The 15,823-nt window shown below is 55.0% G+C and overlaps 4 protein-coding genes across 4 annotated transcripts; 2 read left to right on the forward strand and 2 right to left on the reverse strand.

Annotated features, from left to right (window-relative positions):
- The first annotated feature begins 106 nt into the window (after window positions 1–106).
- Window positions 107–2,737, forward strand: IWZ02DRAFT_449427 (uncharacterized protein). Its single transcript, XM_066767400.1, has 2 exons — window positions 107–558; window positions 612–2,737. The coding sequence occupies exons 1-2, from the start codon at window positions 296–298 to the stop codon at window positions 2,272–2,274; spliced, it is 1,926 nt and encodes a 641-aa protein (XP_066624083.1). The 5' UTR covers window positions 107–295; the 3' UTR covers window positions 2,275–2,737.
- A 903-nt stretch (window positions 2,738–3,640) lies between these two features.
- IWZ02DRAFT_432432 (uncharacterized protein) lies at window positions 3,641–4,633 on the reverse strand (the record flags this gene model as incomplete). Its single annotated transcript, XM_066766217.1, has 3 exons — window positions 3,641–3,771; window positions 3,883–4,536; window positions 4,567–4,633. 3 exons carry the CDS (start codon window positions 4,631–4,633, stop codon window positions 3,641–3,643), a joined length of 852 nt encoding a protein of 283 aa, XP_066624084.1.
- Window positions 4,634–5,728: 1,095 nt separating this feature from the next.
- On the reverse strand, window positions 5,729–8,234 carry IWZ02DRAFT_517700 (uncharacterized protein; the record flags this gene model as incomplete). Its single annotated transcript, XM_066770701.1, has 3 exons — window positions 5,729–6,794; window positions 6,852–7,265; window positions 7,321–8,234. Coding segments are annotated over 3 exons (1,935 nt in total), but the record flags the coding sequence as incomplete, so codon positions are not given.
- Window positions 8,235–12,485: 4,251 nt separating this feature from the next.
- IWZ02DRAFT_240593 (uncharacterized protein) lies at window positions 12,486–13,695 on the forward strand. Its single transcript, XM_066763063.1, has 2 exons — window positions 12,486–12,867; window positions 12,951–13,695. Exons 1-2 carry the CDS (start codon window positions 12,660–12,662, stop codon window positions 13,481–13,483), a joined length of 741 nt encoding a protein of 246 aa, XP_066624086.1. The 5' UTR covers window positions 12,486–12,659; the 3' UTR covers window positions 13,484–13,695.
- The last annotated feature ends 2,128 nt before the right edge of the window (window positions 13,696–15,823 follow it).

Genomic DNA, 15,823 nt, shown 5'->3' on the forward strand with positions numbered 1-15,823 from the left:
TGGAAGCGTTATCTGGGTGGGGATTTGATTGGGAGAGATCAGCGGATGAGCTCCAGCTTCCTTGGCGCCATTTCCGCTTCGCTTTCCGCCGCGGCAACTTCTTTTGGCCATCTCCCTCTCTTCCTTCCATCCAACATGACGCGCTCTGCGACGCGACACTCGCATCGTGTCGTTTTCCATCTCTCCTGTGTCGTCGCCGTGACCTGAGGTGCTCATTATCCGTCAAATATTTCCCCTATTTCTACAACCGCTGCGATTCCATTTTCATCTTTCCAATTTACGTCTCGCCGCGAAAATGCAACCAGAACCGCGGAGAAAATCCGCCCGCAACCAGAAGCCAGATCCTCCGCCTGAACCCTCGCCGCCAAAGCAGCCACCGGCCAAGGAGAAGAGAAAGCATACTCCGGCTAAGGAAAAGACTGTACAATCTGCGAAATCAGCAACCCCAGCACCTCCTCCGCTTCCGACAAAAATTGGGCCGGGACAACCTATACCTGAGCTCAAGGAACCGCAACCCGTAGACCTGCCAGACTCAGAATGGCAGACGGTCACCGAGAGGTGTGTACTCTGTGTATATTCACGGTCAGACAAAAACTAACGGGCTGGTCCAGCGGCGTTTTAAAAGCAGCACTTGAGAGATCGCGACAAAAATGGATGACTCCGGGAATCTTCGAGCTATACTACAGCAAGGCTGGCAAAAAGAGGCTACCAGGGCACAAGGAAAGAGAAAAGGAGAAGGAGAAAGACAAAGACAAGGGTGAGAATGGGGTCGAGGAAAAGGATTCGGTCAAGGCGAAACAGATGAAGAGAGAAGGCAACTGCAAGCTCTACATTGATCCGCATCAATGGGACGTTACTATCTGGACGATGAGGGAACATACGGCCCCTCCGCCGCTAAAGCCAAAGCCACCGGCGCATCAACCAGTGACCTACGGCAACCATGGACAGTACCATGGTGGTTATGCTGCCTCTCATCCGTACAACTATCAATCACATAACACCGCGCCAAAACATCCGCCACCTCCCCCAAAGCAGACGCCCAGCAAACCACCGCAACCTCCGCCGCCTGCCCGTCCCACTCCGACTCGACCTCCTGCGACTGAGACTAGTACTCCAGCGCCCAAACCTGCGCCAGATCCAGTCATCCACATGCTTGCCGAACGAGCGAACACAAATTACAAACTCAGAGATGTGATGAAGATTGTCGCCAGAGGCGGCGCGACAAAGGAGCAACTGGAGTATTTCCAGGGACACATCGACGAACTAAACGAGCTGCTAGATGCACAAAAGGAGGCACAGGCACAAAAGGCTCAACCGCCGCCTCCACCTGCAAGGCCACCGGTGCCGGCTCATATTGCTAGCGCAACACCACCTGGTACTCCAGGTCGACAGACTTCAATCCCTTCGCGACCTGGGAATGCCCCAGCTCAAGGGACTCCGTCGATGCCATCAACGGCTACACCTACTCCCGCAAAACCAACGCCCTCAGCATCAGCGCCGCCGAATATGCCTCAACAACCGCCAATGACATACTATACACCTCCTCCGCAGCCCTCTCCTTTTGGCCACTATCCGCCGCCTCAAACAACCTCGGCAGCAAAAGCTACATCACAATCACCAGCGCCGCCGCCACCATCCCACCAGCAGCAGCAGCAACATCAACCGCAACCGCAACAACGGCCGCCCCCACAGCCGCAACTTCAACATCCACAGCAACAGCAACACCGGCCGCCACCACAGCCACAACCGCAATTGCAACCACCTCAAGCAGTCCAACCGCCTCCACCGCCTCAACCAACGTACCGCGCCCTCTGCATCGACTTCAACACGAATGGCGACCGGCTCCTCTTCCCGCGCGAAACCATTCTCGAAGCTTTGCCAGGCAACCAAGTGCTCGCGTCGTTCCTGAAGGTGCAAAAGATCGACCTGGCAGCCATGAACACGCTGGCGCGCTCCAACATGTACTACCAGGCGCTCAAGGAGTACTACCAGCCCGTCACGGTGCGCTTCCGCGCCGCCGACGGCAACCCGGGCGTCCTGGCTTGTCTGTGGCGCTGGGTCAAGCCCGCCGACGAGGTCCGCAAACACATGGATGATGTCATGGATCGCTGCTTGCCGGCTGATGTTGTCGAGATTGCGGCCAGGCTGCCGCGTGAGGGGACTAGGGCTGCGTTGGGCGAGAGGGACACGTCGGTTGGGACGCCACGGGAGAGTGTGGAGCTTGTGGGTACGCCTGTTGAGGGACGCGAGAAGAAGCGGGTCAAGAGAAGGTAAGGGTCGTGACGCATCGATGGGTGGTAAGGTGTTTGTGGTGGTGGTCGTGGTGGTGGTCGTGATTGATACCCGTGCGTTTACGTAGTCCTATCTGACTGAGAGGAGAGAAGTTTGCAGACAAACAGCCTGCAGGCATTGATCAAGTCGAGCGAAATGAATCTCCATTGCATTATCAAGATGACATTGGTCCTATCAACCTTTAGAATTAGATGAGTGGGTGGTGCTCATGTAGCAACAACGGAAGAGGGTGAATAAAGCATGCAGTAGTGTTGTGCAGAACCTAGGAAGCAGACGAGGAGGTTGATGAGGGAGGAGACAGAAAAAGGAAAAACGGGTGCATCTTGGGCGTGGTGGCATGACAGGACAGGACAGGACAGGACGACAAAGCACACGCAAGCAAGCAAGCAAGCAATCAAGCAAGCAAGCAATCAAGCAATCAAGCAATCGTTGAAAAGACGACATAGCTCAGATGGTTGGAAATAGATGTGATGTATATATATCGCCGTGGCCATGCATGCATACTCTGCTCTGCTCTCCGCTCCGTTGCTCCCGTGCCTTCTGTTTCCTCATTCGCACAACAGCGTCTTGACCGCCACCGCACGCAGTACACCAGAATGATGCATGCATGCATCGGTGTCCGGTCCTCGCCTCTACCTCCTCTCTTCATCTCATAGAGCCCGTCACGATTCTTTTCGCCATTACTCCTGCTTCCGACCGGTTCCTACCTTGTACTAGCCTAGCCTTCCAATATAGACGCCTTTCCTCCGTTGAAAATGATGATGACGATGATGAGAGAGAGATGGAAAAAGAACAGTAAAAGGGAGAGAGATATGGAAAAGAAATTATCCAAACACGTGGAGCTTAAAAAGGAAAAATCAAGAGATGCCGCCCTCATCTCTTTTCTCAAGGCCGGCTCCTAGATTATGGAGTGGGATTCCTCGATCTGCGTCACTCGGCTCGTTTGCCATTTGATAAAGCGACAGCGATTGTGCATCCGTCGTGTTTTCGTTCCTCTCCTTTTCCTTCGACGCGCTCTCTTGTCAACTTTCCGCCGTGTAGAAATGGACGACGAACACCATTTGTCGGTCGCTCCGCTCTCGATTCTCCGCTGTCGACACTGTTAGGGGCTGTGAATGCAGCTGCTTGCAGCCCAGTCCACCGGCCCAGCCCCAGCATCCTCAATGACAAAAACATCCGCCCAAAACAAACAGGTGTGACAGATTAGCAGATAGTAGCAAAGTTGATAGGAATCATCATCGTAGAAGAGAGAACTCGCACGGGCGTGGTTGAGGAGGCCACTGATTTGTTTTTCCGTTCTTTGGCTTAGTCGTTACCTTCTGCTGCGGCTGTTGCTCCCCCTCGGATCTTACACGATGCCAGCCCCGATGACGAACCACGTGAAGGATATCACAGTGATGGCAAAAGTTCCAAGCAGGAAGCCCATGGTCTGACGTTCAAGGGATGGGTTTCCGGCAGAGCAGCCCGCGCATGACCATTCTATAATTGAGACACGTTAGTGGGAAACACCGACCACAATGCGTTTTATCGCCAAGGGGAGAGGGGTTGGTAGGCCAGTGCTGGGCGTTTCATCGGGTCGACCCGACTTACCTGACCGCGGCGTGTATGCCTGAGGAAGATACATGCCAAAACGGAATGTGTCGGCCACACTGAGATAACCTGGTGCTGCCGTCGCCGAAATGCTCGAATCGGCGTCGTAAACAATGAGCGTATAGGTTTCCATAATGAGCGACTTGGTGGCCGTCTTTTGGTACTCGCCCGTGTCCCAGTAAACCATGCCAGTCTTTTCAACGCTCATGTTGGATGCGAGGGTGTACGTTTCCTGGTTTTTGCTGCAGCTGGCAAGGACATTGATGTGCTTGGGCGTAACGGACAACGAAGTGTAGTTCCAAGCAAAGCTGACCCAATCGCCAATCTTGTAGAAGGAGGCCTGGTCGGTTGCTGCGGGCGTGATCATGGAAATACCTCCAAAGCCTGCCGTAGGACCGAATGTCTTCTTGCTGGTGGCGGTGCCCTTGCTCTTGTCGGTTCCTGTCTGCTTGCCCGTCTTGGAGGCGGTCTCGGTAGCGGCCGACTTGCCTGTTGTTGCGGCAGCGGTGCCGGTCGTTTTTGCAGCGGTTCTTGAGGCGGAGTCTGGTTTGTCTGTTTTATCTGTTTTGGCCGCCGTTTTGGCTGCCGTGTCGGTTGTTGCCTTGGCCTTGTCGGTCGTTTCTTTGGCCGTAGCAGACGAGGCTGTTCCGGGTTCTGGGCGTCAGCGAGTGGGTTTGATTTGACCATGTGCGAGGGCAGCGCATGCAGGGTCCGGGAGAAGGGGACGTGTAACATGAATGACGGCAGACATGTCGAAAGGTCAAAACTCACAAGTCTGATCATTGTTGTTGTTTTGTCGCCTGTAGAGAATGTTTTCTATGCCCATGACTCCCTTGATGTCGTCGACGTTGGGAGGCCACGGCCAGGCGGCAGAAAGGGATGACAGCGTGACAACTGCGGCGAGCAGCTGAGCAGGCCGCATGATGGAGGGGGAGGAGGGTGGATTGAGGCGCGAGAGAGGAGCGAGTGCGGATGAGGCAGCGAGGACAAAGTGATTTTGAGATGGTAAACGGGTGGCAGGCGTTTGTTTCCAAGAGTGCAGCGATCCCCGGATTATGACTGTGGCCAGGATGTGCTACTAGCGGCGGGTCGACAAAAGTAGCGCTGGGATGGGGAGAGTTGTCGGTATGCGCAAACGAGTGGGCGCAGAGAGGAGGTAACGAAGGCGGCGGGCGGTCGAGGAGTGTTTGTCGGAAGAGGAAGAGGACGAGGAGGAGAGCGAGAGGAATGGAAGAGGGGTTTTGGTGTTCTGGAGCATGCATGCAGACAGCCGACCAGACAGACGACCTGCCTGCCTGCCTGCCTGCCTGTCTGCCTGTCTGCCTGAGCGGGCGGCACGCACCACAAGCAGCGCAGCGCAGCGCAGCGCAGGGGGCGGTTTTGGAGACGATCGGCCCGCCGCCCTAATTTTGGCAACACTCAGCCCGCGCCCGCCCGTATCCTTCCCGACGACCGCAGCAGAACAACACCCACCAGCCAGCCAGCCAGCCAGCCAGCCCAACCGCTGCCCATCATTGCTACCTACCTCTTGTCCTGCTGCTCCCCACCATCGCGACATCCTCAGCGCTGCCCAAGTCCCCATCATATCATGCCTCTCCCGTCTCCGTCGCCTCCACCCGCCGCGCATCCCTCGGCCATCCCAGTCTTCACCCGCCCGTTCATCCCGTCTATTGGATGCTGCAGCGCACCACCAAAAAAGAGCCGCACCTAATCTTGCGTCATGCCCGTCCAGTGCAACCTTGACCTTTCATCGTGGCAACCCAATTATTCCTCACTTCCTGCTAGCCATGCTGTGTTTATGCATCCATCCTGCGCACGGCCGCCGCCCAGCTTGGTGATAAGAGACTTTGATTCTATGATTTCACCGCGACCCTTGATCGCTCAAGTCGCTCGAAAACGACTTTTCCCTGAATCTGAAAACAGAGAAATTCCACAACGCGGGAACTTGAGGCCCTTCTCACCTCCCCAGCCTCAGCCACTACGTGCCAAAGTGTCAACGGCCACTTGCGTACCGGAGCTATCTCACCAAGGCACGCCGCCGGTCCCAGAGCTGACCAACGAACGAAACAAAGCGAAATTCTTGGCCTTGATCCTGACCTCAAGCGCACTTGAGTGCGCGACCAACGACAGAAATGAAAATCAAGAAAAAGGAAAAGGGAAAAAGAGAAAAAGACTAGTAATTCGACGCTTTTGGCGCCATGTCCCAATGTCGTGCCCACGTGCCCAAACTCCAGGCTGCGCATTTGCAGCAACCATGCTTTCAAGACAGCACCATAAATAAGAAAACAAAAAAAAATTTGAAACATCACGAGTAAGTCCACTGGCAGTGGCAACTAGTTCCATCGCTGTTCCTCTTCGTCAGCGACCTCCTGGAGGATGAGCTCCCGCTCCCGCTCCCGTGGTTGTTGTCGTTGTCTTCGTTCTCACTCAGCTCGATTGTCAAATCGTCGCCGTTGCTGTCATGCCACATGACCAGCTGCCCATCGTCTAGAAGCTGCATCTTCTGGCAGTACGGCGCCGTGTTCGTCACCATCCGCCGCTCCTCGAGCTTGACTAGCCGCGGATAGCTTGCGAGATCATTTGGATCTTCTGTTGACGTCGCAATTGATGGGCCAATGGTGCTGGGAGATCCCCGCTTTTGGTAGGCCGTGACCGTGGGCGAAGTCTCGAAAACCGTCGTCGTTGACGGTTCGATCGATGTGGGGGACGAGTAGATCGGAGCGGTAGATGGCGACGTGGCACTCGGTAACGGAGTCGTCACTGCCGGAGTCGCCTGGACCGCAGTGCTGTTCCTCGCCACATAGAAAAAAGTCTCAAGGAACGTTTGGTTCCAGATGCACAACCATGGTGTTTCTCCAGCCGCCACTTGACCGCGGTGCAAGAATCCGGGCGGCATTTGTAAGCTGCTACCACTTGCCCACGGCGGCGAATTCTGTCTCTTGACCTTGTTCTTGTTGTCATTATTTGACGCCGAGTTGACGTTGAGGTCTTCGTGCCTCAAAATAACCATCTTGTCGTATAGCGTCTGAAAATGCCATGCTGGCCCATCACTGGGGCTATCAAGGTCCTCGACCAAGTCCAGGAGGATTGGTGCAATCTTTGGAACTTGGGTACCGTAGTTGACGCCGGAAGCGTTCGACAGGGGGTTCATCCATGCAGCGAAGCCTTTGGCTGAAGGATTCTCCACATTGACTTCGATCGGTGCGCCCTCCATATCGCACGACCACGCGTCGTTTTGATTCGAAATGGAAAGGCATTCGTTGCTCGAGACGTCGGGACTGCGAATCGGCAGGGCAAACTTGCCGAGTGGAAGATCGGGGAGATTTGTCGGTGTGGGGATAGGAGTTGCGTCGATTCTCGACGTGAGGACGGCGCTTGGGTCTCTGTTGTTGAGTTAGATTTGCCTTGGCAACGGAGGAAAGAATCGCGTACTTGTACTGGTGCTTCTTATCAGCCATCTTTTCCTTTGCTACCAATGTGCCAATCACGGCGCCTAGCACAATGGCAAGTATCAAGATGATGACCAAAGCTATGATCAGCAGCCAGAGTGGGACCTTGCCCCATAGTATTTTTGTCTTCTTCTTCTCGTCCCAAGTCTTTTCGCTCCACGGCCTACGTACGTTTTCCGTCCCCACTACTGTGCTAGATGCACCCGATCCAGCGTGACCCTGTCCGTTATGTGGTTCGTTGGGTCTGCTTGTCACTGCACGATTCGCCGTGGCGTTGTTTCCGACCAAGGCCTCGGCAGACGGATTGGCAGCGGCTCGAGCAGCGGCTCCGGTTCCGGCTACACTTGACGCTGCAGCAGCAGTTGCTCCACCAGCTGCTGCTGGTGTGTCCGTGTCGTACATTCCATATTCTTCAGGCACAGCAAGCAATGAAGCTTTTGTTGGACCTTCCTCAGGAAACCTTGAGTAGGGTGGCAGTTGCTCCGTGTGCCCATCTGGTCCAATTATATCCTGCTCTTCGCCGTCTGGTCCAATCTGTCTATGGAAGCCCGCTCCTAATCCTGGAAACCCTACTGGAATGGCGTTTGGCACTGCTGGTGCACTTTGAATCTCGTCCGGGTCATCGACAACATTTTGCTGGTACATGGCGTAAGGATGTTGTGGCGCTTGGCCGGCAACTGATGAACGTCCTGGGGTCCTCGAGGTTGCGGTAGTACTGGTACTGAGGGACCTGGTCAGTCCGGTGCCCTGGGGATACATGCCATACGGGTGACTGGGCCCTGAGTGGGCAGCGGCGTATGGACTACTCGAATTCTGAACGGTCGCAAACGATGATGTCGACGCGATAGAGATGCGGTGTTGGAGTGGTGCCGCAGCACGCTGGCCAGCGGGAGAATCGGATTGCGATCTTTCAGCGACAGTGGCGTTGGATCCTTCGTTGGCCACAGGCACGGAGGTAGGAGGTGCATGGCCGCCCTTGGAGATGCTACTCCTAGGCTGGACCGACGAAGAGCCTGGGCCGCAGGGGTTCTTTGATTCGGGTGGGAAGTTTTCACTGATGGAGTGGCAGACAGATGACTGGCGGCTCCACCTGTGGTCCAGGGCGGCAGAGGTACGCGAGGCTACAGAGGTGGGACCTTGGTCGGGGTGCGTTTGTGCAGTCGGTCTGAAGCCATCTGCAACGGCGGATTCGCCGTCCAGGTCGGAGGAATTTTCGACGGCATATTCGTCGTCGAAGATGTTGGGGTTCGTGTTGGACGGGGCTTGGTCATGATCGTGCGGCTGGCGGCTGTCCATTGCGACCGGGGAGACAAGGCTCCTTGGCGGAGCGTACAGGCTCCGTTGCGTGAGGGCAAATCAGTCGCGACAGTTGGAGGGAGGCGCGGAGGCGAGGTCGGGGAGGTACAAGGCGGACGGGCGGGCGAGCGAGCGAGCGTGGGTGCGATGCGATGCGATGCGATGCGATGCGATGGCGAGACGGCAGGAATTTGCGCGGGGGAGGAGAAGTGGTGGTTGGAGGTGGATTGGGTAGGTACTTAGGGTGGAGTGGAGAGATGGATGGATGTGATAGACCGGTTGGCTCGGGAAGCGGGCCAGGTTTGGCAAGAGGGCAGAGACCAAAGCCGTTTCAGGCACAGAAGAGGTTATGCACGCACAGGCTGCGACGCGAGAGAGGCCACAGCAGCAGGCAGTGCGACGCTTTTGGCGGAATTCAAGAGAGCCGAGAGGTAGAGAGAAAGACAGAGAGATAGAGCGAAGGCCAGGAATTTGCGATCAGCGCTCTTCAATTTAGCCTGCCCAGAGCCAATGGATGGATGGATGGATGGATGGATGGATGGCTTTTTTTCCTCCCGTCGCCCTCTCCTCACTCAGCTCATCCCGCGCAAACCCGTCTCCCGTCTCCCGTCTGCCGCCATCCTGGCCTGGCCTGGCCTGGCCTGGCCTGCGAGACTGTGACTGCCTGCTGCCACCCACTGACTGCAACACGCCAATTTCTCCCTCCTCGCATCAGGTACTGTAGGTACAAAGAGACAGTCAGTCCCTGATTTCTCGCAATCGCCGTTACGTGCCTGCCAATACGGGGCAGCCCAAGTCCCGTCTCGGTCTTGGCCCCCTTGGCCTGGCCGCCTTCTGCCACTGGCTCAGCCTATCATGCCGGCTTCCATTTTCTCTGCCCTGCCGTTCGCTTGACGCTTCTTCGCGTCGTTGGTAATTAGTTCCTCGCTGCGAGTTTTCATCACTTCGCATCTCACCAGACTGACGTGTTGGCCCCTCCATATTTCGTCCGTCTTCGCTGCACTGGCTGAATGAAGAGCTGGCGTTAGTCATGCAGTCCATGTACGGTTCGTTCCGACCTGCAGGCGGGCCGGTCGATTTTGAATTTCAGTGCCCAGGATCCTCTGTCATTGGCCCTTCAGCGCTGAGCTGTTCAAGGTAAACAAACGTATTACCCAAATGGCACTCTCATACCCCCCCCCCCCCCCCAAAAAAAAAGAAAAGAAAAAAAATTGCAGGAGCTTCTGCAGCATTCAAGAGACCATTTCATTATGGACGAAATACGAGGATACAGCGGCGCAGCAAAAAGAGAAGCAAAGACCACCGGCAAGAAATGGCATCAGCTCCATTATCAACACTAAAGACCACCACCCGTCTGCCCTATGCAGATTGGGCAACTCCAACCTCCAGTCGTATAACTCGATCAATCGATGCGTTTGTCATCTACACTCAATGGCTCTTCTCTGTGGACAATTTTTCTTGGTGCTTTGCGCTCGAGTCTCGTCAAGCAATTTGCGGATTTATGGCACGAAGTTGTCTTTAGTAAGAACACATGGGAAGTCCCTACCCACTCGGTCAGCACAGCCCCTGAAACATCAGCAACAACCGACTTTGCAGAGCTCAACATACTCATTCGTCGTACACGCCCCTCGTCTTTTGTCGAAAGGCCCAGGATACGGGATGTTCCATGGATCCACACTGGGCCCTCCCGCCTTTGGCTGGCACCCATTTTTCCAACTTGCCACGCCCTGATTGAGACATGTGCTTGGGTCGTCGCAGGGCTTCAGGCAGAGTTCCGTGCCGCCGGCGGCGGCGATTTTGGTGCACTTTTTGCTCGCACAAACTTCGATGGTTGTCTGCTTGCACTTGCCTGATTCTGCAGGGCGGAATTTCCCACCGTCTGGTAGATTTTGTGGTTGTTGTGCGCATTTCTGTGGCGGAAGAGCTGGGTATCCATCTGGTTGGGGTGAAGGCGAGTACACAAAGGCTGTGACCGAGACTGCCGTGAGAAAGAGAAGCACAAGACGTGACATTGACATCCTGTTAGATACCTGCGGTTCAATCTGTGATAAGAGCGATAAAGTCGGGCAGACCGGAGGACATGTTTTAGCGGCATCAAAGGGGTAAATATCTTGCTACAGCAAAGTCTCATGGTGACGCGCAGTCCTTCCGGAACATCCGTTTTCACTCTCCGTTTTCTGCCCTGCCGTTCAATCTGCTGGTATAACAAGACTTTCCCGGGTGTAAATGGCAAATCCACGCCGTTCCGGGCCCGTGTCGTCAATCAGAACAATCAAGACCCGATATTGCTGACGCAAAAAAACGCTTAAGAGCAAGGAAGGACCCAGAGATGGCACAGTCAAATGACATTGTTGGAGGCTTGTTTAGTACATGGCCTGCACGGTGACAGCGGAGTACAGATGTGATCTGACTTGACCATATAAGAGGAGCGAGGAGAGTCTTCGTAGTTCAGAGCTAATGTAGGTAGGTCGGAATTCTCCTCTCAATTTAAGAAATCGATGTAGCATGTTCGTCATTTGCTCAGGAATGTAGTCAACAAGTAGATCCGACGATTTACGACTTGTAGGCAAGGAATAGCCAAGCCAGAGTCGGAATAGACATCGAATTTAAGAGTTTCGTGCCGCTTGTCTATTCGCAATAGGCTACATTATCTGCGGAAAGATAATCCCGCAACACCGACTCCCGCAAAGCTAACCTCTCCAAACCGTCAAGCTACGTCAGGCGCCCACATTGGAGCGATGGAGCGCAAGGGATGAGTCGAATAGTCAATCGAGACCTAAAGACTTGAATGAAGCTCTGTTACAACATCGAGTTTTGATGGCGTTTGCTGAGTCACAGGTAACATCAGAGGCCGATTGTGCCGGCCTTCAACGCCACGATTGCCCGTTTGGGGCAGTCGGGGAGTGAATACGAGTACTCGAGGGACAGGAAGCCAAAAGCCACTCGATCTTCAAGAGCTTTGGTTTTGCAGTGGCAGCGAATCCTCTGCGAATCGCTTTCATCGCACTGGACAAACAAATTTGCCCTTTCGAAATGTTCTCCTTCGCTGCCCGTCGACTTGTGAAATGATGAAGCATGGGCCTCGTCCAGAGACGAACTTTTGAAGAAAGCCACCAGTGGGGAAGCGCTAAGCCTTGGGGATCTGCTCGTCAGTGCGCCACCACCTCAGGTCGGCCTGTCGACAGGCTTCCTGCCGACCCGTAGACGCCTGTGTATGCGTAAGTTGGCTCCTGTCTCTCTCCACCATCTCAAAGTGTTCGCACTGTCAGGATTGTCTGCTGAGATACGGTCGCCGGGGCGCGGAAACCATCGCGTGAGAGCGTCATGAAGGAGAGAGATGGAAAAAAATTGGCAGACAACTGCCGGTCAGTGCGCCTTCAGCCTTCATCAGACGGGCATGCCGTCGATAGTTGCGAGCACACGGACGGCCAGTTGGAGTTAGAACAGGGCCACAAGCTATCCTTCGACAACGGGGTGGCGGGCGTTCGTCTCCCTTCCATCTCGTCTCATCTCGCCTCGCCTCGCCTCGCCTCGCCGCTCGCCCGACTCTTCAGGCGCGCACTCTTCGTTCCACTGTGGCAGAGCCTCCTCCTATCGCCATCGCCAACGCCCCCGGCTCCCAGCCTCCAACGAGCGCCCCTCGGATGGCTGCTCGCTGGCGCTGGGTATCCAACAAGTTGGTAACATCCTTGCCGCTGCTGTCGTTCTGCGGCGCGGCAGTCAGAACAAGACGGAAAGAGACCCACGCCTGGAAGCCACACACATCACGCCTTTGCAGGGACACACCTAGGCATACAGGGTTCAGACAAGTTGGTTCGACAAATCGCTGCTGACAACGCTTTCTGTAAGCGTCTATTGCTGTCATCATCTCGTCATAGGGAGCACGACCGAGCCTCGGGCGCACGCTGCGAACATCCGATGGCACGTTCGCTCCATTGCAAGGACTGAGCACCGCGCGCTCGAGGAGTATGTACCCTCGCACTCTTCTGCCAGTAGGATGGTAGCGATGAACACCCTCTTCGGACACCCAAAATGAGCCTCCCGTTTGCAAAGTATCCAGCAGGGGAAGAGCTCCGCGAGCTTGACATATATCGACCCAGTTTGGTTAGTTGGCGACGTGGTGGTCGATGCTCCACGAGCACCGCTCGCTCACAGACAACAACCACCATCCCAACTCTTCTATCATGTCCTGCATTATTACCAACATCAGGAAGCACCGTCCTCGTCTGTCTATTTCAACGCTCTGCTGCTACCGCCGCCATCAGTTGCCCCAGAGAGTCGCATGAGAAAATGTATGCCACGCGCGCAGCATGTACGAAGCAGGTCAGCCCACCCGCCAACAAAAGGAACACGGTCCAAGCCACCATCCACCTACATTGGCAGCAGTCAACAGCCCACAACCTCCCTACCTACCCCCTCTATCCCACGCCATACTACATACATACATACCTACGCCACGACATCACACCACGCCACACATACATACATACGTGCCTACCCAACGCGGCATCAATCCCCACCCGCATCTCCGTCTGACCGCGTGGCCCCGAGGTGCGTTGTTTGGGACCCGCGAGCGAGCGAGCGAGCGAGTGAGTGAGCGGTGGATGCCAAACGTCTTTGATTCGTTCCGTTCGTGCGTCGTGCTTTGGTTTGTTTATGTGGCTACACACGTTCTCCTTTCTCTTGTTCCTCTCGTAGTACTGAGACTGTTTGTCCGGTATGCAAAGCAGCCAACGTGCTGCCTGCGATTGGGTGGGTGTATGATGGCTGGTGGAGTTGCAGCTAGCTGTCAAACAAGGACGGAGGAGGCGAGTGAGCAGGAGCAGGAGGAAGACGGCGAGATTTTCTGCCGGTGACGGCGCTTCCCTGCTCGTCCCAGTCTTTTGACGTTGAGCTGCCTGCCTGCCTGCCTGCCTGCCAATCGACTGATTCCGGATAGGTGGTTCGACATATTCGCCTTCTTGGTCACACCACTGCTTCTGTTGCTCGGGTGTACATCGACGCAGGCATCTGGTGAGTGCTAGATGGATGGGCAAGGCTTCATGGATACGCAGGGCATGCAAGATGGGCAAGGTAGATATGTAAGCAATCAATCGGCTTGGTGTCTATTCTAGTTTGACTTGACGCCATGAGGCAAGTGGAGAGCCAGCGGTCACCAGCTCAACAGGGGGTTGGCTAAACAAGCAACTTTCTATCATCTTTGAGTCTTTACAGGTAGCTTCTCGGAACACACCACACTCAAAATGGACTACTGGCAAAAGGTCGATCAGGAATGCGAAAATGGGTCGCGGCTCCAGCAAAGTGGCATGTAGAGGGTCAAAGTCGAAGCTGGAAGCACATCTGACGTCTGCGCGCTCAGCCAAGGCTACAACACGCGTTTCCTTTTCAGTCTATGATTGCGCGAGCGCTTGTCCGTTGACTGAGAAGAGATTTGCCAATGCCGGCTGCCGGCAGCATGATTCCGTCGTCAAGACGTCGTGTCGTCTTCAAGTCGTTCGTACACAGACGAAGCAACAGCAGAAAATCCGAAGCCAAGAGGCAATGAGAACGCGGATGGCCTTTGCCCACCCACAAAGCCTTTACACGTGCATCGCGAAGCAACGCCAGACACAAGCGGGCGGCGTTCCAGTCCGACCATTCGGGTTTTTCAGGGACTCTGGCGCGCGCGGAAAAGAGGGTTGGGTGGGTTGGTTGGCGTGCGTATTTAGTGACGCACGCAACACCTCACCTCTCCGCACCGCTGCTGGCTGCTGCTGCCCTCCTTTTCGTTGCGTGTCTCAAGAGTGCGCGACCATCGCGATGCTCTAGCGCAGTCAGGGTCCTGCAGTCATCTTTTGGTTACGGCCACTGCGCTGTCGCTCTGCCGTTTGGCAAAACAGATGGAGAGGGTCTGGAGCGGGCTCTTGTTTTAGGCTGCGTCGAGCTGCTTTTTGGTGCAGGAGAGAAGCGTGCGATGCCACTGGATACTGTATAAATGCGAGCGTCTTGGGTTCTTTTGCGCAAGGGAAAGATGAAAAAGCTTGCGCCATTTCGTAGCATGCCCCGAGTTCAGACCATAGTCATGCGAGGAAACTGGTTGAAAGAGGCTTGTCGGGTGCAGGCCCTCCCGTATGGCGCGCGCATAAGAGGCGTGATGTTCGACATGTCGACAGCTCGGTCACCGTGAAACAGAAATGTCTGGCTGTCCGTAGAATCATCGTTTACCAAACCTCATGTCCTGGGAGGCGTATATGAGTTTGACCGAAAAGGTGGGTGCAAAAGCAGCATCTCAAGCTGATGTTAAGCGGAGCTCGGAAGCCGAAGATCCTGAATCTCGCAATGCCAAAATCCGCGAGTGGCTGACTTTGGTGAATATTCGCCGATCTCACGGATCGAAAAATTGCAGAGAGTTTCTGGTGGCGCTTTTCCAAGTCACGACGTTGGCCTCGAGGAGTTGGAAACGGCTGTTGTAGCCGATGGACTACGTTGCAAGATGACTTGGATTCAACGAAAGTGTCAATATGTTTACGTTGGGAACCGCACACATGGTGCGCAGGACCATGGTAGATGTCGAGACACTAGCGAGAGGGTATATCCAGTTTGCGGGGTAACCAGGGTCTCGTATTCCACCGGTTGTCCTGAGTCGGGCGCAAGACCTGAGGCTGTCCATTGTCATGCTTCCGCAGCTCTTGGTGACAGACAAGAAAATCGGCAAGTTGTCGACAAGGGATTTCGGCCAAGGGATATGATTGGTGCCCAGCGCGAGGCAAAAAGGCTTGTTAAATCCAGTTTATGCAAGCGGAAGCTGAGCCGCGGATGAAACGTCCATCAAAGAAACTTAAAGGGGAATGATGCGGGCGATGGGGGAAACAATGTTAAGGGTAGAATAAAGAGATGCGACAAAGTAGAGGCTTAGTAACCAGAAGGGCATTTGTGGGGGAGCTAGTGGACTGATTCGGAGATAAGATAATCAGTAGAGTGGCCGAGATGTGGAGAGCGGGAACCGACGCGGGAGGGTCCAGGAGCCGCGATTCGAAGGTAGGGAAGCTGGGCAGCTAGACGGCAGGGAGCCGAATTTCTGATGCAGATACGAGTGACAACGAGTGTGCCTGAGCCCTTGGATCGCTCGACATGATCTGAGGTACAAAGGAGGAGGACGAGGACGAGGACGAGAGGCTGTGGATGGCGACAGGGTGAAGGGGTCGCCCTTGCGAAAA

The sequence above is a fragment of the Phyllosticta citriasiana genome, assembly GCF_038021145.1.
Source record: "Phyllosticta citriasiana strain CBS 120426 chromosome Unknown IWZ02scaffold_5, whole genome shotgun sequence".
NCBI lineage: Eukaryota > Fungi > Ascomycota > Dothideomycetes > Botryosphaeriales > Phyllostictaceae > Phyllosticta > Phyllosticta citriasiana.

Excerpts from the sequence above, each read along its gene's own strand:
- IWZ02DRAFT_449427 (XM_066767400.1), top strand. The coding sequence starts at position 296 with ATGCAACCAGAACCGCGGAGAAAATCCGCCCGCAACCAGAAGCCAGAT. Across the intron at positions 559-611 it reads TGGCAGACGGTCACCGAGAG|CGGCGTTTTAAAAGCAGCAC; the intron begins GTGTGTACTCTG and ends GGGCTGGTCCAG.
- IWZ02DRAFT_240593 (XM_066763063.1), top strand. The coding sequence starts at position 12,660 with ATGAGCCTCCCGTTTGCAAAGTATCCAGCAGGGGAAGAGCTCCGCGAG. Across the intron at positions 12,868-12,950 it reads CCTCGTCTGTCTATTTCAAC|GTCAGCCCACCCGCCAACAA; the intron begins GCTCTGCTGCTA and ends TGTACGAAGCAG.